Genomic DNA, 27,687 nt, shown 5'->3' on the forward strand with positions numbered 1-27,687 from the left:
GTACCAGGAGTCCCAGGCAAAGGTCATGCCAATCTTGTTTTGTTTCATTCCTGGTATATCACAGTGTGTGCCTGGTTATTGCACACCCTTAGCAAGTATCTGAATGAATATTTTGTTAATACTTTTTGTTTTAAACCAATTGTATGCTTATTACTATTATAGGATTTCATTTTATAATCTCGTTAGCATTATGTGCATATCATGGGGCTATGATCACTGTCATTTTGTGGTGTGATCTGTTTAGAATAATTTTTCATGAGCTGTAGAGGTGAGGCATTTGCACTAATTCCACCCTTGGTTCCTGGTGCTGGAAGCTATGTGTCTTGATCCCTCTCCATTTGTAACCTTTATTACAAGTTGAAGGGGACATTTCCATCAGCCCCACTCTGTATTTCCAGGAACTTAGGTCACAGGAAACTAGAGCGGAAGGTCAAGGAGTCTGACATGTCTCCATGTCTGTAGCTCAGTCCACAGACAGCTTTTCCAGAACATATTCCAATTTCTCTTAGTGCCTCTCCTATTAAACCAACCCAGTTTTAAATAAAACTGACTAATGAAACACTGTTTTTCTTGTCAGAACATGAAGAGGAGCTGGACCGGCAGTTTGCCCTGGAGATTGGCACTTTATTTGGAGGATTAAAGAAGGTACTCAGTGGATAAATGTTAAAGCTTCTCAGTTTTCAAACCTGGTTTCAATATTTTGTATTACTATTGTATTTGGCTAGTGATGAGCTGTGTATTTGTTTTTCTAAGCAATTTTGATAGATTTTTATTTATTTTAATTTTAATTTTTTTATTTTGATAGATTTTTAAAGTGATATAAAAACATTGCTTTTTACTGTTTTCACTCTAAGTATGTGGTGTGCCAGAAGTATTTTAAGTTCAATCAGTGTTTGTGGGCTAGCTTGGGACATAAAATAATGCTTTCATTCCAAGTTTCAAACATGCAACTTACAAATGAGCTTTTGGAAAACCATTCATTTACTTACTGGGCACTGCCTGTGCTGATATTTTTCTACTGTGAAAGTTGCTGGTCTTGCTTAGAATTGCAGCAAATTTACTTCAATTTCCATTTTGACGTTCTAGGGTAAACTGTCCCTTCTTTCCAGCTCTGGCTCTGTGTGGAGCCGCTGTATTAGACGGAAGGCCCATGATCTTGTGGAACTGGGAAGAACTCCTGCCCTGCAGTGGGTGCCATTCCCGGCTTTTGCTGTTCTGTCCACCAGAAGTTTCCCTGAGACGTTGGATGCTAATTGAGTTTTCATTCATTGCATCCATCTGTAAATATTTCTGATTTAAACAAGCCTTTTTAGGATATTAATAAGACTGTAAGGTGGATGGTATTGTGTCCACTTCAGAGATGAGGAAATCTGGGAAACTTCTGTCATGGTAGAATTTGAGCTGTAGCAGGAGATAGCCCCTGTGAGTGTCTAAGATCTACTCTTCAGAAATGTTTCACTATTGGATCTCTTACAACAGGAAAAAAAAATGGTGATCTCTCTCCCTCTCTCTCTCCCCCCTCTTATAGTTACAATTCAAGCATTTCAGACAATACTGAACTGTTTGCCAGGGGCAAAAATAAATAAACCCATTTTAGACTAAGAGACTTCTAGCTCTTGAGAAGAGAAACCATTGCAAGGCAGGACAGGCAGCTGACCAGAGGGTCAGGCCCCAGCGAGTTCTGGAGCTGCTGCAGATTTCATTGTCAAGGGGCAGGCTCCGTCCTGCTGTGTGTGCTACTTCCAGACAAAGGGGCTTTGTCTTTGCTGACTTCCCAGCTCCTGTCACCACTCCTTCAAGTTTAGCTGCTTGACTCCCTGCCAAGTCTGTAGATTCCTAGGGAAATGACCTTTGCTAAGCATACTCCTTGACAGACCCCGCCTCCCGCCCACTCTTCATAACAGGGCGTGGGGCCAGGGGTGTCAACATTCAGGACAAACCTGCCTTCATGGAAAAGTGTGTAAAGCACAGATACATGCCCTTGGAGCTCTACAGACTCAGTCCTTTCCATTCTGAAAAATCTCTGTCCATGCCTCTGTTTGTCTGCCCATCCATCCATTGATCTGGAGCTGTTGAGTACCTCTTGTCCTCATCTTTCTACATCTCATCCCTTGCAAGTGCGGTGGGTAGTTTGGAGTTTTAGAGTTTAGAGGGAAAATGAGGAGTCTTGGTGGATAGTCAGTAGGTAAGGGCAGTTGATACTGTGTCCTTGATGAAGATCATAGAACAGACCCAGGCCAAGTGCAGCATGAGGGAGTTAACAGATACCTGCTGAAAGTCTCATTTCGGCTAGTACTGAGGCCTGACAGGTTCTGGACACTCCTTGATGTATATTTCCTTTCTTCGAGGTTATGGGAGGTGGTAAGCAAATGCTACCCGGCTCTAAATTCTAATCAAAAGAACATACTTGGTGAGAGTAGAAATTGTGAACTTTAGAAAGAAAGCTTTAATGTTCTCTGACCAGTCCATGCCTTAAATGTTACAGTTGCTAAACTCAGGACTACTGACATTTTAGACCAGATAATTCTCTTGCCGGGGAGCTGTTCTGTACCTTGTAGGACATTTAGCAGCCCCTCTGGGCTCTGCCTAGTGAGTGCCAGCAACAACTACTGACCCAAGTCATGACAATCAAAAATGTCTCCCGGCATCGACAGGTGTCTTTGAGAACAACTGGTCCACTCAGTGTTCAGGGGCTCTCCCCAAACAGCCTCTGCCATTTCTGGTTTGCCGTTTCTTTTGCTCGGCCTGTGTTCTCTTCTGGATTTTTTCTCTCCCCTTCCCTTTCTGGTCCATATTCCCTCTTTATGTCTGAGCCAGTCGTAGAAGCATTGCTTGGACCTATGTGTTGGGTTTAGTGCTCAACATTCCTGACACTTCCCTGCCTCTCTCTTTATCCCCTTCCACACACACTACTTTTAATGAGTATGTTTCTGGACAGGATAGTGAACCAGACAGACAAGATTCCTGTCCCATTGTCTCTTAATGGGGACAGATTGAAGGTAAGTAAATGAACAAACCTGACAGCTATAGATCAAGCTAAGTGATATGAAAAGAATAGGGTGATGTGCTGTAGTGCTTTGGATTGTGTCTCGTGCCCTGTAATGAGAAATATGTTTGTCCAGTTGTATTTTATATGATCCGTCCTCCACTAGACTGAGTGCCACGAGGACAGGACTGGGATTTAATCAATCTGGTATCTTTAGTGCCTAGAATAGAAGAGGTGAGTATTTGGTAGGAGGTAACTGTAGGAAAGAGTGAGTACCACCGTGCCAAGTTGTAACACTGGAGAAAAATTCATCCGTACTACCTGCATCTAGAGAGATGTGTAGGTAAACTGGGTGGGATGGTGTCTATAGTCAGAGCAGGGAGAGACCACCGTGGCACAGGCTTCCACAAACTGCTCTGGACCCCTCAGCTCCACAGAGTCATAGGATTTGGCAAGGTCACCAGTAGAGGAGTTGTTGTTCCGGAGGGGCTCGCTGTGATTGGGAAAGGGAAGGAGGTATTAGGGACATGCTGATCAAGGTGAAGCTTCGCTCGAGGGTAGGGAAGGGCATGTGGGGATGACCACAGCCCTCCAACTTTTGATGATGTTAGAGTTTGGAGGGTTATAGCCCACATCAGGAATGCCTTTGGGCCTGGTTATTTCTTTGGCATAAAGCCGAAGGCACTTGCTGAGACACCAGATGTGGTGGGGGGAACTTGTGTGGGGCTGCTGTCACCGACTGCTTCCATTCTGTACGCTGGGACCTTCGCACCCACCTTGGCAGTGTCTGCTCTCCCTGGCTTGGAAGGGCCCCTTCCTGCGGCTCTGGTGGCTCCCTGGAGTGGGTGCAAGCTGGGAACCTGTGGGTGGCCGGGGGTGGGTCCTGCCTGGTCCCTTTCCAGTTCTGGCCATTCTCTGTCTTGGTGTTTGGTGGTCCCTTTGTCTTTTTCCCATGTTAGTTTTTTTGGCTCGTGGTCCCAATCAATAAAGGGAACTTTATTGCTTGTCTGCCTTGCTCGATGTGGTAAACTTGCTTCCAGACAGGGTCAGAATCACATGGATACAAATGAAGCTCTATGTTGGGCTATAGTGTCATGAATTTTTTTCCCTTTTATTATTTCTGATACAAGGTAGTTGGCATAATGGAAAGAGTACGGGTTTGGAGTTAGATGGACTTGATTTCACAATGCAGTTTACTGGGTTTTGGAAAATCCTTTACCTTCTCCGAGCCTCAGTTCTATTAACCGGAGCATGGGAAGGGGAGGCTGTGGGATGGAGATGCTGGGTGAAGAGCACCCAGCCTGTGTGTGCCTGGGGCAGAACGGATGCCCCAGGTGTATTTTTGTGGGAGTAGTTCTGCTTTTCCCCCCATGGAAAACATCCTTGTTTCAGAGCTAAGATTCACTGATTCCCCTTCTCTGGCAAGCAGGTAATGTTCTACAGAGAAGCATTTAAATCTAGATCGGGATTGCTACTGAAGGGAGCTCTCAAAAGCCTAATGTATTACGAAAAATTTTACATGTAATCAACTCCTCCTCCTTTCCTAAGGACACTCCTTCCTGCGGCAGGTTCTGAAATGGGGGGATCCTTGTAGAAAAGACATGCTTTCAAAAGTAGAAGCAGAGAGGAATTTTCAGTGCCTGTCAGAACGATGAGGAAGAAAAGACGAGATCAGAGAAGGGAAGCTTGATCACTTAAGTCTTTGAATGTGAAGAGAAAAGAGGTACTTTTCTAAAGTACAGACAGTTTTCTAGCACTCAAGGTTTGCCTATACAGATTTTTAAGATTCAGCTCATTTTTAAATTGCTCCGTGTTTCAATACTTAAAAAAAAAAAAAAAAAGCTCTCTTTGATTCACTGAATAAATATTCCTTGAGCGCCTACTGTGTAAGAGGCTTTCAGGGATTGGGCTGGGTGCTGGGAGGCCAGGACATTCTGGGCCCAGTCTCTCTCCTCCCTGGGTTCTGGATTTGGGGGAAGCTGATGATTGGACCGTGGGGCGGGTGATGCAGCCCTCTGTGGGACGTGCAGAAGCTGAAGGGGCATGTGATTTGGACCCATGGCAATTCCAGCCAAGGTGTAGGGAGACGGTGGGGAAAGATGGGTGAAGGGCATAGCATGTTTTTGGACCTGGATGAGAGAGAGTGAGAATAGCTGGGCTGGGAGGCTAGGTGTGGCGGGGAGGACGGCACGAGATAGAGCCTGACCACCAGGGCTTCTGGGCACCATGTATGGAGTCTGGACTTTATTCAAAAGGCTGTGAACAGTTACTGAAGGGAGTCAGGCCATTGTCGTTTCTTCTGAGGCCTCTTTCAGGACCCTCGTGATTTTCCTGCCTTGCCACCCTGCACCTCCCCTTACCTAGTCTCTTCTGCCCCCCTGCCCTGCCAGATTTGTGCATCCCTGGAGTTCATGTCTCTCATAATGTTACTCAGAAGCCATTCGTGCTCCGCATTTCTTAGAGTATAAAGTGCAGACTCCCTAGCTGATATTCAGCCCCATTTGTCCGCTGACCCTACCTTGTGTCAGCACCTCAGATCCATGCAGTCACCCTTTGCTGCTAAGTAACATCCTCTGAAGACGCCTTGATGTTTCCTGCACGTGACAGTTCCTGCAGACTAGTGCACATGCCCATCGGCTCGGGGAGCAGCCCCCAGGGAACCTTCCCTGACTCCTCTCCCCTTGCTCCAACCTCTGGTTGGCATTAGTCTCTCTCTCATATGAGTTCCTTTCCCAGGACTCTCTCCTGAACCTCTGTTATCTAACAGTTCCCTGTTTGAGATCTCAGAGGCTCTCTCCTCTCTGCCTCCCCTGCCTGACAGTTAATTGGTGTCCAGTAGTGTTTGTTGGATTAGGGTGAACATGCCTGTCTCACTGGGGGCTTGTGGTAAAGGAACATGGTGCCTCAGCAACACTGACTTTGTTGCATGTGTCTACATTCTGGCACGTTTAGAGGGTTTAGGCTTTGCCTCCTTTTCATTAAGCCGTAGCCCCTCTGAGAGGATTCCAGTGTTCTTATTATATCTCTGCCTCCCTCCGTGTGATGGGAGCAAATTAATAAGCAGTTTGGCTGTGCGTGAGAACTTTCAGCCTTTCCTTATTAACAGAAAATTGGATTTTATGCAGCTTTGCCCCTTCACAGAGGGGCTGCCCAGCAGAGGCCGATTCTTGTGCCCTCTGCCAGCCTCTCCAGGCAGAGAGAGTGTGGGCTGAAGAATCTCCACATGGAAGGGCCAAGAGACTGCAGGCTGGTGATGGAAGGAAGGCTCCTGAGCACACGCTGGGCGTGATTCCCTCTTGTTAACATGAAGAACTCTTGCTCCTTGCCCGTCAGTACACTCTTACCTAGTCTCATCCCTGCTGGATTTTCTTCTTGAGGTGTGGAAAGCTCTGCAGTGAGACGGGAGAAAAAGGATGTGGTAGTGATTTCCTGTGGAGGAGAGAAACGGGTGTCATCCTCTGCTTTCTGGAAAAACAGGATCTGCAGTGCCAATGGGTACACATCAGATTGGCTTATTAGCTCTTAGCCATCAAGTCCCTGGCTCTGCCCTCCTCACTCTTATATTTACTAGTTCATAGAAAATATTATTTCATTACAAAAGCACTGGAAAAAGCCAGGGGAAATAAGGTGAAGTTAGAACCAAGAGTTGAGGTCTGCAAAGTTAAAAGATCATGTGTGTGTGTGTGTGTGTGTGTGTGTGTATGAGGGAAGGAGAGAGAGTGGAGAGGGATGAGTAGAGAGAAGGGTGGGTGTTCCCCATGAATGCTGTCAGATCTTGTGGCGATATAGGTTTGGAGTGAGACGTTTCTCAGCCATAAACCAGTGAGTTTACATGTGACTGTTGGCTCACCCACTGCTTTGCAGCCCAGACTGCCGGGTACCAAGTGCTGGGGGGTTGGGTACCAAGTGCTGGGGGTCAGGAAAGTAACGGGTGGTTTCTTTCCTCTGAGAATTCCAGGCTGACATAGATGATGCACTATGCCTTTAACAAAGGGGAGAAGCATCAATCAAGCCAAATACCGGTTGTATACAACCAGGACAACTGGCCTTATTTGTGTGTCCTGCCTGAAAAATTGGCCCTGGCATTACATTTAACAATGTTTCTGTGTGTGATCACTGGGCTGATGGGAGAATATGTGAGGGTGCTGTTCCAGGGGGTAAGGGCTAGTTAGTTCGTCATCATTTTACTCCCAGGTTTCATGAAAGCAAGTATCAGACCAAATCTACCTTGTATACATTGATTAGGCAAGCAGTAGAAACCAGCCTAATGGGGGATTCTGAGCTATTTGGCATGAGGCAACCCAAAACCCTTCAATTCTGTGGTGGAATGCAAGGCCTTGGGATGTAGCCTCAGAGACACCATGTAAGGTGCCAGTATCATACAACCTCAGACATTTCTAATAAGCACAATCACTTAGCAAGATTGTTTGTACAAGCAGGAGAACAAATATTCCTACACCTTAATCTTACATTAAAACACCTAATACAGCCTTGTTGAAAAACAAGGCCTCAAAAAATTGGTCAAAGACTCAATTGTTTCTCTCCACGGAAATCTTTAGTAAAAGGCGAAAGATTTATACGATCTGAAGAGAAACCAGAGTATGGGTTTATAATCTTCCCCATCTCAGTACTCCTGTAACTGCAACTCCTAGTTCACTGATGGTGGCTTTTTATCCATGAGCACTACTCCCTACTTAATTTACACAGGAAATTCTGTAAGTAAACTTCTCATAGTCAGAAATGTCCAAGTGGAAGAAATAGTCTTTTAAATTTGAAAAGATTGTATTCTATGCAGGATACTATGGGTATGCAAATGAGAAGTTTGAGTCATCCACTTTCAGAGACTTCAAATACTTTTGTATTCACTGCTGCTTGGAGCCACCATTAGGGGGTGAAGCAGAAGTCTGTCTCTCTACCCTATCCTGGTTCAACCATGGAAATTCCAGTTTAATCTCTTCTGTATGTTGGGACTTGGAGTACAGTCTCATTCCTTTCCTTTGCTATCCCCTAGCCACCAACACAAGCAAGATACAGAACCACAAGAGCTCCCTCTTGCCGCAGCTTTCTAGACACACCATCCTACTCTCCCTGTCCCTAACCCATGGAAGCCACTCCATGGTGTCCATGGTGTCCATCTCATAATTTTGTCATTTGGAGAATGTTATACAGATGGAATCATACAATATATAACCTTTTGAGACTGGCTTTTTTTGTTTTTCTTCCCCACTCAGCATAATGCCCTTGAGATCTGTCCGAGTTGTGTGTATCAATAGTTCATTGCTTTCATTGCAGTGTCCATGACACAGATGGACCACACACTGTTAGACCGTTCCATTGTTGAAGGGTGTTTTGGTTGTTTCTAGTTTCTAGTTAGGAATACATCTGATACGAATATCTGTGTACAGGTTTTTGTGTGGACATAAGTTTTCATTTCTGAGGGATAAATACCCAGGAGTTTGATTCTTGGATTGTATGATAAGTGTATGTTTAATTTTACAAAGAGCTGTCCAAACTGTTTTTTCAGAATGGTTCTGAGATCCTATTAGCAATGCACGAGATGCTTAGTTTGCAAACTTACCAGCATCTGGTATTATCAATACTCAGATTTTAGCTTTTCTGATAGATGTGCAGTGGTATCTCCTGATTTAATTTACATTTCCCCGACAGTGATGTTGAACATCATTTCATGCACTTAGTGGTCATCTGAATATTCTCTTTGGTGAAATACTGTTCATGTCGTTTGCTAGTTTTCTCCCTGGATTTTTTTTTTAGTTTTTACTGTTAAGTTTAGAGAGTTCTTTATATAGTCTAGTTATATAGTCCTTTGTCAGGTGATTTGCAATTTTTTTTTTTTTTTTTTTTTTTTTTTTTTTGGTCAGTAGCTTTCTTTTCATCCTCTTAGGGTCTTTCACGGAAAGTCAGCTTATTGATTTTTTTTTTCCTCTTATGGATTATGCTTTTGGTGTCATTTTAAAGAACTCTTGGTCTGGTTGTATCGCCCAAGGATTTTTCATTTTTCCCCCCAGACTTTCATAGTTTTGCATTTTACATCTAAGTCCATGATCCATTTTGATTTAACTGTTTTAAAGATTTTATTTTGGGGGCACCTCTGCCTTTGGCTCAGGTCATGATCCCAGGGTCCTGGGATCGAGCCCCGCATTGGGCTCCCTGCTCAGCAGGGAGCCTCCTTTCTCTCTCTGCCTGCCTCTCTGCCTACTTGTGATCTCTGTCTGTCCAATAAATAAATAAAATCTTAACAAAAAATTTTATTTTTAAGTAATCTCTATACACCTAATTTGGGGTTCGAATTTACAACCCTAAGATCAAGATCACACACTCTACCGAGTGAGTCAGCCCGTGCCCTGAGTTAATTTTTATATTACTTAGGTGGAAGTTTATTTATTTATTTTTTTTGCTATGGATGTCCAGTTGGTACAGCACCATTTATTGAAAAGAATATTTTTCCTCAATTGAATTGTTTTTGTACCTTTGTTAAAAATCAGTTGGCCAGACTCGTATGGCTCTATTTCTGGGTTCTCATTTCTGTTCCATTGATCTGTGTATCGGTCTTTCCACGAACGCCATATTCTCTTGATTACTGGTAAGTCTTAACAACAGGTTATATAATTTTTCTAATTTTATTCTTTTTCAGATTCCTTTGCTTTTCCCTGTATGTTTTAGAACAAGCTTTTCTATATCTACAGAACATTTCGCTGGTATTTTGATAGGAATTCTATTAAATTATTAGATCAATTTGGGGGAAATTAATGTTTTTACTATGTTGAATCTTCTGGCCCACGAAGGCAGCAGATCTTTCTATTTACCTCTTTATTTATTTCATTAGTGTTTTGTAGTTTTTAGCATACAGATTTCGTACACGTTTTGTTAGATTTAAACCTAAGTATTCTATTTTATTTTTCTTAATGCTTAAATTTATTTTTATTTCAAGTAAACTCTATGCCACGTGTGGGGCTTGAACTCACGACTCGAAGATCAAGGCTTGTTTTCTCTACCAATTGAGACAGCTAGGCACCCCTAAGTATTTATTTTTTGAGCAATTATAAATGATCTTACAGTTTTAATTTCAATTTCCACATGTTAACTGCTAGTATACAGAAATATAATTGGCTATTATATTTTGACTTTGTATCCTATGACTTTCCTAGACTCATTTATTATAGGAAGTATTTTTCCCCCTTTTTTGATAGATTTGTTGAGATTTTTTACAAAGACAACCATGTCATCTGCAAATCAGAACAGTTTTATTTTTTCATTTTAAATCTGTATAACTTGCATTTTCTTATTGTACTGTCTAGGATTCCCAGTGTTATGTTGAATAAGAGTGATGAGAGTGTACATCCTTGTCTTTTTCTTACTCTGAACCAGTCAAGCTTCACCGTTAAGTGCGATATTTCTGTATATTTTTTGTAGATGTTCTTTATCAGGTTGAGGATGTTCCTATGTCTATTTGTAGTTTTTTGAGAGTTTTTATGAATGAGTATTGAATTTTGTCAGATAATTTTTCTGCATCAATTGATAGGATCAAGGCATTTTCTTTATTAAGAATATGTTAATATGGGGCGTCTGGGTGGCTCAGTTGGTTAAGCGTCTACCTTCGGCTCAGATCCTGATCTCAGGGTCCTGAGACCGAGTGCCACTTTGGGCTCCTTGCTCAGCAGGGAGCCTGCTTCCCCCTCTGCCTACTGCTCCCTCTGCTTGTGTGCTCTTGCACTCTCTGACAAATAAAATCCTAAAAAAAAATACGTTAATATGGTGGGTTACTTTGATTAACTTTTCAATGTCAAACCAGCCTTCTATCCCTTGGATAAACCCCCTTGATTGTGGTTTACAATGTTTTCTTTATGTTGCCGGACTCCATTTGATAATATTCTGTTGAGAATTTTTGTGATTATATTCATGAGGGATATTGGACTCTAGTAATCTCTTCCTCCCTCCCTCCCCCTCTCTCTTTTTCTGGTACGGTCCAATTTTGAGCAGTTATATGTAGTCTTGTATTTTTAACTTCAGATTTCACTTGTTCACATTCGTGTTCACTTATAAAATGAGTTAGTGTTTCCCTCTTAAAGAGAACGTCTTCTGGCGTCTCATAGAATTCTTCAGTGAAACTACTTGGGACTGGAGATTTCTTTTTAGGGAGTTTTAAGCTATGAATTCAATTTTTTTGGTGGTTAAAACGATTTATTTTGTATTGAGTGAGTTCTGGTAGTTTGTGGAATTTTAAGGAATTAGTCCATTTTATCTAAGTTGTCAAATTTATGTGTATAGAGTTGTTCATAGTATCCCTTATTAGCCTCACTAATGTCTGCGGATGATATCCTGTTTCATTCCTGTTATCCGTAATTTGGGTTGTCTTTTTTATTCTTTGTCCATTTGCTAGAGATTTGTGAGCTTGATTTTTACAAAGAACGGGCTTTTCGTTCCACTGATTTTTCTCTATTTTTCTGTTTTCTGTTTCTTATCTATATTTCCTTCTTTGTACTTCTCTGAGTTTATTTTGCTCATTTTCTAGTTTCTTGAGGTAGTGCCTTAGAGTTTTGTGACCTTGACTCTTTCTAATGTATATACGTAGTGTTACGAATGTTTTTCCAGCTTTGCATTAGCTGCACCCTACATGTTTTGATAAATCGTACTTTCATTTTTGTTCAGTTCTATTTTTTTATTTCCCTCAAGACTTCCTCTCTGACTCACGGGTTATTTAGAAGTATGTTGCTTAACTTCTAAGTGTTTGGGGATTTTCCCGTTACCTTTTTGGTACTGATTTCTCATTTGATGCCATTGTGGTCAGAGAATAATACACTCTATGATGAAATTCTTCTAAATTTGTTGTTTTATGGCTCAGGATATAATCTATCTTAGTGAATGTTCTATGGGTACTTAAAAAGAATGTGTGTTCTGATGCTGTAGGATGGAACGTCCTATAAATGTTGATTAGTTCTTGTTGGTTGGTGGTAAGCTTTCTTGTATCCTTGATTTTCTGACTAGCAGTTTTATCAACTCTGGAGAGAGAGGGGTGTTGAAGTCTTGTGGATTTATCTGTTTCTCCTTTTTGGCTAGCTCTTCACGGATTTTACAGCTCTGTTTTTTGGTACATACACATTTAGAGTTGGCACATTTTCTTGTTGGCTTGGCCCTTTTATCATAATTTAACGATCCTGGTTTTCTTTCACCGAAAGTCCGCTTGGTCTGATATTAACATACCGGCTGCTGCTTTCTTTTGTTTGGTGTATCCTTTTCTGTCCTTTTACTTTCAGCCTACCCATATTGTTACATTTGAAGTGAAATTTTTACAGATGGTGTAGATTTGGCTCATTTCCTAAAAAATTCATTCTGCCATTTTCTTTTAATTGGTATATTTGATTTGATTTGGGTTCATTCAGCATCTTAATTCTGTAAGTTTATGCCTTTTGTCAAATTTGTGAAATTTGTAGCCATTATTTCTTAATTTTTTTTCAGCCCTACCTTTTTTTCCCCTTTCCTTCTAGGATTCCCATGACATGAACATTATATTTTTTATAATTGTACCTCAGATCCCTGAGGCTCTGTTTATTTTCTCAGCCCATTTTTCTCTGTTATTCAGATTGTGTAATTTCTGTTGACCTATCTTTATGTTTGATGTTTCTTTCCTGTGTCCTCTACCTCCACTGTGAATCCCATCTGTGAGTTATTTTACTTTGTTCATGTCATTCCTCAAATCCTGAGTTTCCTAGGCAGGCTGCTTTCTTCTTTCCATCTTTCAGAATCTTCTTATGTTTGTCTTATAATTACACCCAGCGTTTTTAGTCACTCTTCATGGGAGGGTTTGGGGGAAATGAGTTTATTACGGAAGGGTATGAAAAAAGATCCACGTGAACATCCAGATGGAAGAAGTGTGTAGGCGAGGTCTGTGGGAAGGGGTGTGGGGCTTCCATGACCTTTCCGGGAGCACCCCTCTCCCAGCACCACCATGAGTTCACCAGTCTGGAAGTTCTGTGAAACTGGTACTTCTGGGATTTTTATGGAGGCTTTCTCACATAGGCATGATCATTCACTTGATTTCTAGTCTGTCTCCCCTCTCCGGAATGGGGCACGGGGTGGAAAATTCCAAACCTCTAATCCTGGTTTGGTCTTTCTGGTGAGCAGCCCTCATCCAGGAGCCCACCAAGAGTCACCTTATTACAACAAAAGATGCTCCTCTCACCCAGACAATTCAAGGGAATTAGGAACCCTGTGTCAGGAACCAAGTATTAGAACAAAAAATTCTCCCAGTGCTCTTATCACAAGAAATTATAAGGGTTTTAGGAGCTCTGTGTAGGCACTGGGGGGAGAGACCAATATATGTATTTTCTGTTTCACAGGGAGGTCTCATTTTGAGAGCTTGGGCAGCTGATGGGCAAAGGGGACAGATGGAAAAGGTGTGTGGGAGAACCCTTCACATACTCTGCCTGACTTTCATGCAGTGTGTCAAATTCAAAAAGAAAAATGATATCTGGGGCTATGAAGACTTCCCCTCCTGTCCCCTGGATAGATGACAAAAATGTTTTTCTTTTTTCTCTTTTATCACTCATATCTTTTTTTTTTTTTTTAAGATTTTTATTTATTTATTTATTTATTTGACACAGAGAGAGAGATCACAAGTAGGCAGAGAGGCAGGCAGAGAGAGAGGGAAACAGGCCTCCCGCCGAGCAGAGAGCCCGATGCAGGGCTCGATCCCAGGACCCCGAGATCATGACCCGAGCCGAAGGCAGTGGCCCAACCCACTGAGCCACCCAGGCGCCCCCACTCATATCTTCTTAATTGCCTTCTGCCCTGGGGGCTGTTAACATTTGGGGATTCTACCCAGAGTTCATTTGCTCATGTTTGCCCACTGCAGAGATGTTGTGTAGTAACTAGTTGTTGTTTTTTAATGTGTGCAAACTTCCCAAGCAGAAGGCAAATCCTGAGTAGGAGGGCCATGTTAGGAGCCAAGGCCCCCAAGGGATAGGGAGGACGATCCCCCCCCCTCCCCGCCCATGTTATTGTGACTCACTTTGTCTTTCTGGTATTCAGGAGAAGTGACAATAATGGGATGTGTGATTTATTAGCAGAGTTTGTAGCTAGGAAATCTTATGTAAATAATTTACTCTCTAGCCATCCTGTTCTATTACTTTTTTTTTTTTTTGTCATGATCCCTAACTTATTACTTATTACTGGTTTACAGCTCATTTCTCCATATACCTTATAGAAAATACAGTTTTTCCAGTTGAGAAGTGTGGGGGAAAGAATATAGTTTTTGTGCCTTTGGCTTTATACTAAAATGTAATATTTACTTTTAAAAATTTGACTCTCTTTGTTAGCTTCAGGAAGAAAAGGAGAAATCTAGACAAGGCAGGGAGGCAGAATCTATACATGTTTGATGAAGTATATGCATAAGTCTTGAATACTCTGGAGCAACTCCTAGGAAGTAGATAAGGAAAGGGTTGGCCAGAGAATGTTACTGGATTTACACTGTTGTTAGGGTTGAAGAGATTTGAAGAATTTAGGTCTTTTGATTTTACTAAGTCATCTTGAGAGATGTTTTCTTTTCTTCTGTGGAACACCTCCCTGCTCCCACCATACCCTGGGCAGATTTATGAGGCTTGGATCATGAGGGCCGGTTAAGAGACTGGGAATCATGGAGTGTAGAACAGTTATGGCCTGTGCTGGCCCTGTTGATGGCATCCCCACCCTTGTGGGGGATCTTCTTTACCTGTGCAAGCCGGCAAAAACATTTAAGCAGATACTTTATTGATAGAAAAAAAAACTTTGTAGTGAAAACATTTTATCTCTTTAAAATTTTTTCTTTAGTAGGCTCCACACCCAACATGGGGCTTAAACTTACAACCCTGAGCTCAAGAGTCCGATGTTCCACCTACTAAGCCAACCAGGCGCCCCCAAAACATTTTATCTTTGAGGAACTGTCGGTTGGGGGAAGAGTGTTGTCTCTGGAAATTGTGAGCAGTAAAATAATTGAGTTCAGATTATTTTAGACATAGCAAAGCATCTGTTGAAAGATAAAGAAAACTATTCCAATAATTGCTAAATAAATCATTAGCCTGAGTTCATTCAGAGAGCAGTGCTTCTTTTGTGCAGGATTCTTACAAATTAGTTCTCTCTCTCTCTCTGTCTCTCTCTCTTTCTTTTCTCCTCTGGAGATTTATAAGCCATTATGGTGAGCTTGCTGCCTTTGAACATGCAGGGAAACATTTCTGGATTCCAGTATCTTACAAAGCTTTTCTCTGTTCAGAGAGAACTTTTGCTCAATGTGCTGAGTTCTTAGGTATGGTCTTGAAGTAATCTGAACATAATGCTATTTAGGAAATAGATACACAAAAGTGTCCAGTATTTCTGTAGTATTTCCTTTTTTGAAGAATGCTGGATGTGAGGGTAAGGAAAACAGTAATGTGCAGTATATTCCACTCTCTATTGTTTTCTCTATCTCAGGAAAGAGTTTTGGTAATGAGAAATACAGATTAGTGGGCAAGGTAGATCATTTTCTGTTTGGATTTGAAATATATAAATTGATGCACTTGTAAATGTGACACACTCACACCTTCCTTATTTAGTTCTAGAACCTCCTTGGCCTGACCTGCTGGTGTTTTGCTTCATTTTATTTTCCTCCACTGAATAGACTTATTTCAGAATAGTGCTCTTCAAAGCGAATTGTTTTTGTAGTGGGTTCTATTACACAGCTGGAGCTGGATTGCAATCAGAAGAAAAATTCCCTCCAAAGTATGTTGATCAAGATTCCATTGCAGACCATAAAATCCACACTAGTCAGTTTAAGCAGAGAGGAATTTATAGCAGGGATGTAAGGAGATTTTAGAGTAGTCAAAAGGACTGTAGGGACAGGCGTGAAGTGAACTTCCAGGAACAAGTCCCAGAGCAAAACTGTGGCCGGTGCACAGGTCCCAGCTTGAGTAGATAGTACTGTGGTACGCTAGCCAAAACTGCCACACAGGGCAGCTGGCGCTGGCACTGGCGCACCTCTGGACTGACTGGACCCTGGAGTGTCCACTGATGCTGCGGCAGGAAACAGGGGCCTCTACCACTGTTCTTTCAGGAGAGCCTCACAGCCTAGACATCTTTATGTTCTTTTTTTTTTTTTTTAAAGATTTTATTTATTTATTTGACAGAGAGAGAGAGATCACAATTAAGCAGAGCAGCAGGCAGAGAAGCAGGCTCCCTGCTGAGCAGAGAGCCCGACGTGGGGCTCGATCCCAGGACCCTGAGATCATGACCTGAGCTGAAGACAGAAGCTTAACGCACTGAGCCACCCAGGCGCCCCACATCTTTATGTTCTTACACCTTCAGAGTCATTGTGTATTTGTTCATCAAAAGTTGGGGTGCATGCAGATATGTTAGCTAGCTGCAGGGAATTCTGGGAAATGTAGGTTTTTGTTTTTGTGGTTTTTTTTTTTTGGCCTTGTGACCTCTAATGTTTAGGAAGTCACACTAGAAAAGGGTTGGAAAAGTGTTGATTGAGCCAGTGGGCAGAATCTGCCATACAGAGCCAATATTTTATTTTGAGGAGAAGGTCATTTAGGATGGTTGTTTTCCCATGGCATATTTTATTTTATTTTATTTTCTTATTTTAGAAAGAGTGTGCACGCACATGAGGCGTGAACACGGTGGGGAGGGACAGAGGGGGAGGGAGAAACTCTAAGCAGATTTCCATACTGAGTGGGCTCCATCTCATGACCCTGAAGGATCACCATCCTGAGATCATGCCCTGAGTCAAACCCAGGAGTTGGACACTTAACCGACTGTGCCACCCAGGTGCCCCTCCCATGGCATTTTAGATGTTGCAGCTTTTCTGAATGTTCATGGTTCCCTTTTGTTAGCCATGAATTCACTCCTTTCAGTCCACTTTCTAGAATCCTTCTTCTTTTCTTTCCTTTTGACTGGGTTAGAGGGATCTTGAGCAAGTCAACTGTCTCAGATTTTACCTATGAGTATCTGTCTGTTTCAGGATATGAACTTAAAAACTCTTAAATTTTTGTTTCTGGGGCTATCAGAGTACAATAGTTTATTGTTTATGTATTATCAAATACATAGTACAAATCACTCTATGGGAATCCCCACCCAACCTCCCTTCAAGGTTCCAGAGAAGTACAGAAATGAATGTCAGATTTAACTCTATTGAGTCAAGCAGTTGAACATTCTAGCTGAAAATTCTGGAGCTGGATGGTGGTTACGGTTGTATCACAGTGTAAATGGACTGAATGCTGAGCTGTACCTTAAAATTTACCATCTTAACCGTTTTTATGCTATATGTATTTAGCACAGAAATCTGGACTTAGCAGCGTAGGACCTAGGGCTTTAAAATCAGGCTTTGTCATATGTTGGCTGTTGGACCAGGGGCATGATATTTAGCCTCTCTGAGGATAGCTGACTTATCTTTCTATGGGTGGTATCCTACTACATACTAAAGATACTGTAGTTCCCCCCCTAATCTGGGAAAGAGGGCAGGCTGGGTGAGTGGTGGACTTTCTGGAACAGAGCAGGCAGACAGGGTGGAGGCCAGGAGTGGTCACACGGGAGGGTGATGGGAGATCAACCCCTTTCCTAAAGGGTGGGCACTTGGTCAGAACTCAGTCTGTGGGCAGGTGACTAGCTCTCTACTAGGGCTTCTTTCCTTCAGTCTGGAAAATAACTTTTTTTTGGGTTACTCTCTGAAAGGAATCTTAGACATCATGCTAGTTCATCCCTTCATTTTACCTGCAAGAAGTCTCAGGTCCAGATAGCCAAGGGACTTATCCAGGTTTGTGCAGGAGCAGAAGTGTGATGAGAACTTAGGATGCCTGACTGCACTCCCCCACCATTTTTTTTTTTTAAAGATTTTATTTATTTATTTGACAGATCACAAGTAGGCAGAGAGGCAGGCAGAGAGAGAAGGGAGGAAGCAGGCTCCCCGTTGAGCAGAGAGCCTGATGCGGGGCTCGATCCCAGGATGCTGGGATCACGACCTGAGCTGAAGGCAGCGGCTTTAACCCACTGAGCCACCCAGGCGCCCCAGCCCCCACCATTTTTTAAGGCGTGCTGAATGTTGGGCATTTGTGGTACAAATTTGGTTAAGCCAAGATTCTACTCTCAAGAACTTGCCATTTCTTCTTCCTGGAGAGAAAACACATGAACCAACTATAATAAAAAGCACTAGAATAAGATCTGCTATGATAAAGGGGCTGGAACTGAGATGTGAATGACAGAAGGGGGTGCAGTGAGATCCACTTGGAAGAGGGGAGAAGACATCACACTGAGCCAACGTCTCTGTGGTTATGGTGGCATTAAGGAAGCACCCTCTCAGTTACGGACCATTTGGTCAGATAGTGGGGTACACGTCTGTGCATGTGTATGTGTGTGTGTGTATCTGTCTGTCTGGGTGGGGCTCTCCTGCCCCACAGGTAGAGCCAGCACAAGTAGAAACATCTTGGAAAAGGACTTCCTCTGTGGTAACAGGCCTGTGTTTGAAATTCTGCTCCCCCAAACTGCTCCCCCCTCTACTAATTTTGAGCAAATAATTTGCCTATTCTGACCTCCAATTAAGTCATCTGTAATGTAGTTTAAAAACAAAATGACTGGAAGGGTTGTTGGGAGGTTATCATTAGAAAACACATATGCAGAATATTAGTGATTTATATGAGAAGGAAAGGTCTCATTTATACAAATATATGTGATTGAATCACATCACTGTGACCTCTCTTGCCTTGCAGATTTTCAATGTCTTGATGATAGGGGGTTGGTGTTGGTTCTGAGAGTTCTCCAAGGCGAAGAATACGTGTAGGGTTTCCCACAGTGCCTAGGATAGAACTCTCCTCTCCATGTGGAAAAGAGGCATTTAAGAATACCAGACCTGGGGGCACCTGGGTGGCTCAGTGGGTTAAAGCCTCTGCCTTCGGCTCGGGTCATGATCCCAGGGTCCTGGGATGGAGCCCCGCATCGGGCTCTCTGCTCAGCGGGGAGCCTGCTTCCCTTCCTCTCTCTCTGCCTGCCTCTATTCCTACTTGTGATCTCTGTCTGTCAAATAAATAAGTAAGAATCTTTAAAAAAAAAAAAAAAAAGAATACCAGACCTGGGCCCTTTCTTTTGAACTGTCATGTGCTTTAGACTTCTCAGTTTTGCCTGGTTGCAGATTGAAAGCATCAGAATGAATAACTGTGTGTGTTAACTTATTCATCTGAAAAATTCTTGAATCTAGGTGCTCAGGGCTTTCCATAGTGCGCAAGATGATGGTTGTTCAGTTTGTAAATATTAGGTGGTCCATTTAAAAAAAAATTTTTTTTTAAATTTCTTTTCAGCGTAATAGTATTCATTGTTTTTGCACCATACCCAGTGCTCCATGCAATATGTGCCCCCCTTAATACCCACCACCTTGCTCCCCCAACCTCCCACCCCCTGCCCCTTCAAAACCCTCACGTTGTTTTTCAGAGTCCATAGTCTCTCATGGTTCACCTCCCCTTCCAATTTCCCTCAACTCCCTTCTCCTCTCCATCTCCCCATGTCCTCCGGGTTATTTCTTATGCTCCACAAATAAGTGAAACCATATGATAATTGACTCTCTCTGCTTGACTTATTTCACTCAGCATAATCTCTTCCAGTCCCGTCCATGTTGCTACAAAAGTTGGGTATTCATCCTTTCTGATGGAGGCATAATACTCCATAGTGTATATGGACCACATCTTCCTTATCCATTCGTCTGTTGAAGGGCATCTTGGTTCTTTCCACAGTTTGGTGACCGTGGCCATTGCTGCTATAAACATTGGGGTACAGATGGCCCTTCTTTTCACCACATCTGTATCTTTGGGGTAAATACCCAGTAGTGCAATGGCAGGGTCATAGGGAAGCTCCATTTTAAGATTTTCTTTTTCAGATTTTATTTATTTGACACAGAGAGAGTACAAGCAGGGGAAGCAGCAGGAAGAGGGAGAAACAGGCTCTCTCTGAGCGGAGCGCCCAACATGGGGCTCCATCCCAGGACCCTGGAATCATGACCCGAGCCGAAGGGAGACGCTTAACCGACTGAGCCCCCGAGGCACCCCAGGTCCACTTTGGTGTGTCCTTGCCTGAGAATCATATGAGGTGGGGTGACCTGTTACGGATCCTCTGGGGTGATGAACATTCAACTGTAGGGAGGTGTAATCAGTGTTAGATCTTTGCTACTCAACATGTGGCCCCAAGGCCAGGAAGCATCACCTGAGAGCTTGTTGGAAATCTTGAATCCCAGTCCCCATCCCAGAGATAAGAACCTGGGCCAGAATCTGCATTTTAGCAAGATGTGTAGATGATTTGTGTGCACACTGAAGGTTGAGAAGCACTTACACAGAACATGGGGTGTGGATGACCGTCCCTGGGAGTTCAGTCTCTCCTTTTCTCTGTGGAGGAGCTGTCCTGGTTCTGTCTGGCTAGAATGTATCCCCAGTCTATTTCTGACTCACTTCGAGAACTGAAGAATGGTTTCAAATTGACTAAGAATTGCGGGGTCAAGAAAGGAACTGGGGAAGGAACAAAGTATGGAAAAATTATTCTTGATTTGAATCTCTAACATTTGCCTTGAATTGTATGATTGAACTCAGTGTCTGTAAAGCTTTTGCCTATAAAAGCAGGCCAGTCAACATTTTTCTTACCCAAATCATTAACCACTAGTTATTGGCCATCTTGTTCTGTTCTTGGCTCAGCTTTTCTGTCCAGTTATTTCCTGTAGGTAAATATTTTAAATGGAGAAGGACAGACATGAGAGATATGTTTTTATTTCTTTTAAATGGATATTTTCTGAAAAGGAATTAATGATGAAAGCCTGTGTAATTTTTGTTGATGGGGCTTAACCAGCACAGGGTGTTCAGTAATCCTGGGCCTTCTGGTGGAACATAAGGGTCTTTTTGGTTTTTTATATTTTATGAGATATCATTTTTCTGCTAAAAAATTAAGGTTGGAAAAGTTTGGAAGCATAGGTAAGCCTGGGGTTCTGAATTTTAAGTGTAATTCTGAGTTAAGAACATTGTATTAAAAAAGGTAAAATATTGTAATATTTTTTGAAGGAGAATTAAAAAAAAATTCAAGCTTGGCTTTTAGTGTTTTTACCTTTATCCTTGTTACAAAAATGGCATTTTTCCTAGTATGACATCATCATGTGACCTTTGAGCTTGTTTGCCTTTATTTAGTTAATTTACTCTCTGCTAGTATGAAATTTTTCAAGATGGGAAATGAGCTTTAGCCTGGGGTCAAGAGCCAGGTTAAAAGTTTGAGTTCCCTGCTCTGCAGCTTCCTGGCTGTGAGGCACGGGCATGTCCTGGGCTCTGATGTCATCATCTCTGAGTGGAAGGAACTGGACCAGATCCATGATTTTGATGGGAATGGGGCTCTGTGAGCAGGTCATGTGTGTATCAGGATCTTGAATGTGGAGAACATGTGTGATTTAATAACATAAAATATGCTATTCATTTGGAAAATGGAAAAAAATGCAAACGAGTGGTACCGTAGAAAGCATGATACAGTCTTGCTGGCTAACATAGAATGGGAAGTACATGGAACTAGCAGTGCTGGTAGCAGTTTTTGGTGAGTGTAGCATGCCAGTAACTGTTTTAAACTTTTGGTATATATATATGTATATATTCTCATTTAAACTTCACAAACCCTGGGGTGCCTGGGTTAACTGTCAGTTAAGCATCCAACTCTTGATTTTGGCTCAGGTCATGATCTCATGGAGCCTGCTTGAGATTCTCTCTCTCCCTCTGCCCCCACACCCCATGCTTGCTCTCTCTCTGTCAAATAAATAAGTAAACCTTGAAAAAAGAAACAAAAATCCCTCATAAACCCCTAGAAGGTCAGTAATGTTATCATATGAGCCTATAGAATAGAAAGGTGAAGCATCTCGTTCAAGATCATTATAACCGATATATGGGCAGATCTGGGTTCTAAATCAAAACAAGTTTGCAATGTTGGCTGCTAGGTTTCCTACCTCTGTATTCATAGTTTGATACGAACCAAGATAAATTCTATCTATATTTTACCTTCTGGAAAAAGAGTTTTATTATATGTGTAATGGTATGAAATTGCCCCTCAATCCTCAGGTGTAAAAAAAAAATCATGTATTTTCCTCTAAATCCAATTAAAGTTCCATTGGCAGAGACCAGTGAGTTGTTCAGTATCAGTAGCACTAGGGGATTCCTTCCCCGCCCACACAATTTGGCTAGAAAGTCCAGAGGATCTCAGATCCCCGCTTATCATGGTGGTGCCGAGATGCTCACTGGCCAACCTTGCATTGCCCATTTTAGAGTGGCCAGTTACTGTTTATTCTTTCCATACTCACCTTGGCTACCACGATCTCCCTGGGGCTCCTGAGGCCAAACCAAGGCTTTTGGATGTCGGTTCCCAGCTATTCACTTGTTCAGTCTTGCCAGAAGTTTTCACCTCCCCCTGCCAGGGAACTACACAGACCCTGTGCCTGGTACGGGTCCAGACACGGTGCTAATGGACACAGAGCTTCCTGAAGGGAAGGGAAGCATATCTCTCATTCTTTCATCCTAATCCTATAGGGAGTTGGTTAATTTCTCTATCAAATTATCCTCCTGCCTGAAATGACAGGAAGACTTAACGGGATTGACCTTAAGCAATTTTATTAGTGTCCAATTTGCATTTCTCTTGTTCCCGTGGCTAACCTGAGATAACCTCAATTCATTGCTTGCGCTATCTATGGGACACTGGGTACATGAATTCTTTAAGCCTCTGTTTCATCTTTTATAAAATGGGAATAATAATGGTTTCTGTTCCACAGAGGGTCCTGGGGGATCCGCTCTGACAAGATGCTTCTTTGGAGAATGGCAAGGAGACCAGCAGAGCTGGAGGGAAGAGTCAAAGTGGGTGGAACTGTGGCAGCGCCTGGGCTGGACGTGCATAAATGCCATTTTATGGGGTTTGGACTCACACTGGCCTTCTTTCAGGTTGTTTCATTAACTGGAGTTTGTGTTCTGCTTAAGGTGCACGGAAATCCCTCTGATTAACTTGTTTCGGCCTATTTAGGACCCGACCGACTTTGAGTGGAGCTTCTGGATGGAATGGGGAAAACAGCGGCTGCTGCGGTTTCTGTTCGGCCACGTGGCTGTGTCTCAGCTGGCCAGTGTGCTTGCAAGGAAGGTATGCTTACGTGCCTCATTTCCTTTTAAGCTGCTTTCTTTGCTTTCTGAGAGAAAAGAGTCCTGATCTGGGAATCAGGAGATGTGGATATTAGTCTTGGAAGCCTGGAAAAGATGAGAAAGACTTGCTGATGATCAAAAAAGGCATTTATGATAAATGTTTCATACATTCTTATCTTGGACTTGCTTCCTCCAAGTTATTTTTAAAACCATTGAATAAGAAGGTTTTAGAATAAAACGAACTACAGACGGTATTAAGATCATACCTAATCAAATGATCTTACTAAAACAAATGCTTGGGGTGCCTGGGGGGCTCAGTGGTTTAAAGCTTCTGCCTTCGGCTCAGGTCATGACCCCAGGGTCCTGGGATTGAGCCCCGCATCGCATCAGGCTCTCTGCTCAGCAGGGAGCCTGCTTCTTCCTCTCTCTCTCTCTGCCTGCCTCTCTGCCTACTTGTGATCTCTGTCTGTCAAATAAATAAATAAAAAATCTTTTAAAAAATTAAAAAAAATGCTTGTCAGGACCTCTGATTTCTCGTACAAGTTCAGAAGAAAGTAGAGTGAATGATATCATTAAGTGGGAATAATTTTAATGTCATGGTAGCTGTTGTAGATCAGAATTCCCGGAGTATTTTTTATTCTGACCCTGGCCTGGATTGGAGGATAAGGGCTACTTCAAAGGGGGTGTTTGGGAATTGCTTTTGCACGCGGGAAGATTGAAAGCCTCTTGATGTGTTTAGCTACCATGGGGTTTGAGATACTACCAGGAGGATCTCTCTGTAGTGGAGGGACCATGCTTTGTCCAGAGTCCTCTGCTGTATGCTTCTCGACTCTGTAGATTCCTAATTTGAAAAAAAAAATGAGTCTCTGCTGGGGAATCTATGTAGTAAAGACAACCAGAAAGTGACCTGAAGTCAGCCCACAAAAAATGTTTGATATTTAGAGGTTCATGGAGGTGAAGAAACAAGACGCAGGAGCCTCTGGGCAAGAGAGACCAGAATGTGAGACTGAGAAAACAAGGTGTGCATGTGGCTTGAGAGGTGGGCCTGACTTGGGCCATTTTTTAGCTGTTTCTTGAAAATTGGTACTTTTAAGGCTCACTTCTCATCCTGGCAGATAGGAAATCCCAGCAGCACATTAACTTTCTTTGTTTTAAATATGATATTGATTACTTTTTGTATTCAACTGATTTCCATCTTCTAAAATGGCAAAAACTAAAATCATTACATGCAGTCATATCTTCATACATTAGAAGTTTCCTAGGACTTTCTAAGCAGACCCAATAATAAATAATACATGTTTGGGGGTGTCCCTAAGCTAGTAAGGATTATATAGTATAGGTACTCAAGCCACAAATTTCTGTTTGGTATTTTTTTAAGAGTTCAAGTTTTCTAGAAATTTAACATTTTTGTATTTAACCAAGGTTTCTCTTCCCATAGGTAAATGACTTACTCTGCTCCTAGGTCTCAGTTTTCCCATCTGTAAAATGAATAGCATAATACCTGTCACTTTTATTTTGTGAGGGGAAGGTGAAATGTCCAGGAGGACCTGTGAAAAGTGTCCGGTTTTATTACTAGTGCTGTGGTAAGGGTCAGTTGCAGTGTAGCTGAAGAATATTAGCTGGTGTATTAGGTCCTGGGCTTTCTCACTGATCAGCTTTATAACTTTAGGAAAGCTTCTCGCCACCGAATTTTAATTCATCATTTTCTGTAAAGTAGGGGTGGAGACAGTACTATTCTTTTTTTACCACCTTAAAAAGTGGTGGTTTTCATCTGTTAGAAATCTCATGAAAAAGTAAAGGTTTGGGTGCCTCGGTGGCTCAGTTGGTTAAGTGTCTGCTTTTGGCTCAGGTCATGATCCCGGGGTCCTGGGATCCTGTCCTGCATTGGGCTCCTTGCTCAGTGGGGAGCCTCCTTCTCTCTCTTCCTCTGCCCCTCCTCTCTGCTTGTGCACTCTCTCTCTCAAATAACTAAAATCTTAAAAAAAAAAAAAAAAAAGTAACAGTCAAACATGGAAAAGATAGGACAAATAGAAAGTACAAAAGAAATGGGAGATAAATCACAATCAGTGGAAATGGATCTATCGCCACCCATATCCCCCAGAAAAAGATTGTCAGACTGGATAAAAGAAAAACAGAAATAAAGGAAAATAAAAAAAGAAATAAAAATAGAGTCCTGAGATGTGCTTCTTAGCAAGATCTACTTAAAATGGGGGACATGAAAAGTTTAATAGTAAAAGGATGGGAAAGATGTTCCAAGCAAATCTAAGACTCTCCGTCTCCCCTGCCCACCCAAATACTAGTACAGTTTTTTCAATAGCTGGCAAAGAGCATTATTAGTGACAAAGAGGTTTATTGTTTAATGATGAAGAGTTAATTAGGAGGGTGTTATAATTCTACTTTTGTTTGTTTTAATATAATATAATGCAAAAGTTGGTCAGTACCATAAAGATAGATAAATACATGATTATAGGGATTTTTATAAAAAGATTTTATTTATTTTTTGACAGAGCAAGAGCGAGTGCCAGAGAGCACGAGTGGGGTGAGAGAGCACAAGCACGGTGAAGGGCAGAGGGAGAAGCAGACTCCCCGCTAAGCAGGGAGCCTGATGTGGGGCTCAATCCCAGGACTCCAGGATCCTGTCCCAAGCCAAAGGCAGATGCTCAACCAACTGAGTTAGCCAGTTAGCCCCTATAGGGAGAGATTTTAACATAATTTCATGACTAATTGATATATAGAAAAAAAAAAGGAAAATATAATTAATAAGCTTGATATAAGAAGTATATGTAAATTGTTATACCTAACAACCAGAGAATTCATATTCTGTATTAAAGAATACAGAGTATTTATAAAAATTAACCACATAGGGATCACATGGGTGGCTCAGTCGGTTAAGCATCTCCCTTCAGCTCAGGTCGTGATTCTGGGTTCCTGGCATTGAGCCCCACGTTAGGCTCCCTGCTCAGCCTGCCACTCTCTCCCTGCTCCTGTTTTTTTTTCTCTCTCTGTCTCAAATAAATAAAATCTTAAAAAATTAATCATATATGGACCATAAATTTCAACAAATCTCAAAAGTATTTTCAAATAGATTTTGAAGTATATGTTTTATATAGGTTACCCTCTTTAATCCCAGTGCACTTAAATTTGGAAACCAGTAACACAAGATGACCTGAAAACTCTATTTCATTTAGAAATTAAAGAGAACATATTTTTAAATAATTTGTAGGTCAAAAAAGAGATCATACTAGAAATTAGAAACTAGAAATGAATGAAAAATATTACATATCAAAACTTACAGGGTGTGGCTAGAATGACACTTAATTGTAAACCATAATCTTACATACTCATATTAAAAAAGAAGAAAGGCTGAAAAATACTGAACTAAGCATACAACTTAAGTTAGAATAGAAGGAAAGGAAGGAAACAAAAATAAGAGCGGAAATTAATAAAATAATCACTGGCAAGATTGGTCAAGGAAAAAGAAAGCGTACAAATAAGCAGTATTAGGTATGGAAAAGCTGATGAAAAAATATAGTAAGAGGATATTTTGTACAACTTTACACCAAAAGTCTTGAAAACTTTGGCAAAGCGGACACATTGCTGGAAAATACAACTTACTGAAACTGACTCATGAAGAAATAGAATGACCAAATTGTGCTATGACCGTGAAAAGAAATTGAATCACTCTTCAAAAATCTATCTGTAATGAAAACACTAGTAATAAACCAATTCTGCCAAAAATCCAAGACACAAATGACCTAAATCTTTCCCAGACTTTTTCAGAAAAGAGAAAAAGAGGAAACATACCTTTTAAGAAGATAGTATGAAATTGATACTAAAGCCAGAGGATATATCCTACCAGATATTATGACTTATAAAGATATGATAATGAGGACATTGTTGTATTGGCAGCAGGGTAGACAAATGGACCAATGGAACAGAATAGAGTTTAGAAAATACCTGTGTGTAGATGGACACTTGTTTTGTGGCAGAATTAGCATTTCAGATCTGTGTGGAAAAGATGAAGTGTTTAATAAACGGTGCTGACACAGTTGTTTAGCTGTGTTCAAAAGAAATGCACACTTTTCCTTTTCAGTGGAAATTAAGGACTTACAGTGAAAAGGTATATCATTTTTAGAAAGTGTGATGTGGACTATCTGTTAATGATAGTGTTGAGAAAGATTTCTTAAGACACAAAAAGTAGAAATTGTGAAGGAATGAATTGGTAAGTTCTTATTCTAATGTAGTTAAACTTACCAGTGTATAACCCTGTGTAATCAACAGTGTGTACATCATTGGATGTATCCAAAGAGACAATGAAGAAAGTTAGCAAATTAGCAAGTCACTAATAGGTCATTTACAAGCTGACAGATAAGTATTTAGAATACATAAAGAAATTTCCCAAGGGAAGACAAATCACCCAGTAAATAATGGCTCAAGATGTGGAAAGAAATTTGCAGAAGAGGAGACACAAATGACCAATAAACTTGGAACACATATTCAACTTTATTAGTAATCAAGCAAATGCATCTTAAAACCGTATCATTTCATACTCTCCAG

General features: G+C 41.6%; 1 protein-coding gene across 2 annotated transcripts in view; it reads left to right on the forward strand.

Moving 5' to 3' along the window:
* HHAT (hedgehog acyltransferase) overlaps positions 1 to 27,687 on the forward strand; it is a 329,885-nt gene that overhangs the window by 41,102 nt on the left and 261,096 nt on the right. For both annotated transcript variants that reach the window (XM_080824654.1, XM_080824653.1), the window contains exons 3-4: positions 578 to 645; positions 23,018 to 23,131. In XM_080824654.1, coding sequence (XP_080680780.1) covers positions 578 to 645; positions 23,018 to 23,131 — 182 coding nt within the window. The remainder of the gene's footprint in view (positions 1 to 577; positions 646 to 23,017; positions 23,132 to 27,687) is intronic.

The sequence above is a fragment of the Martes martes genome (genome assembly GCF_963455335.1).
Source record: "Martes martes genome assembly, chromosome: 15".
In the NCBI taxonomy this organism is placed as follows: Eukaryota; Metazoa; Chordata; class Mammalia; order Carnivora; family Mustelidae; genus Martes; species Martes martes.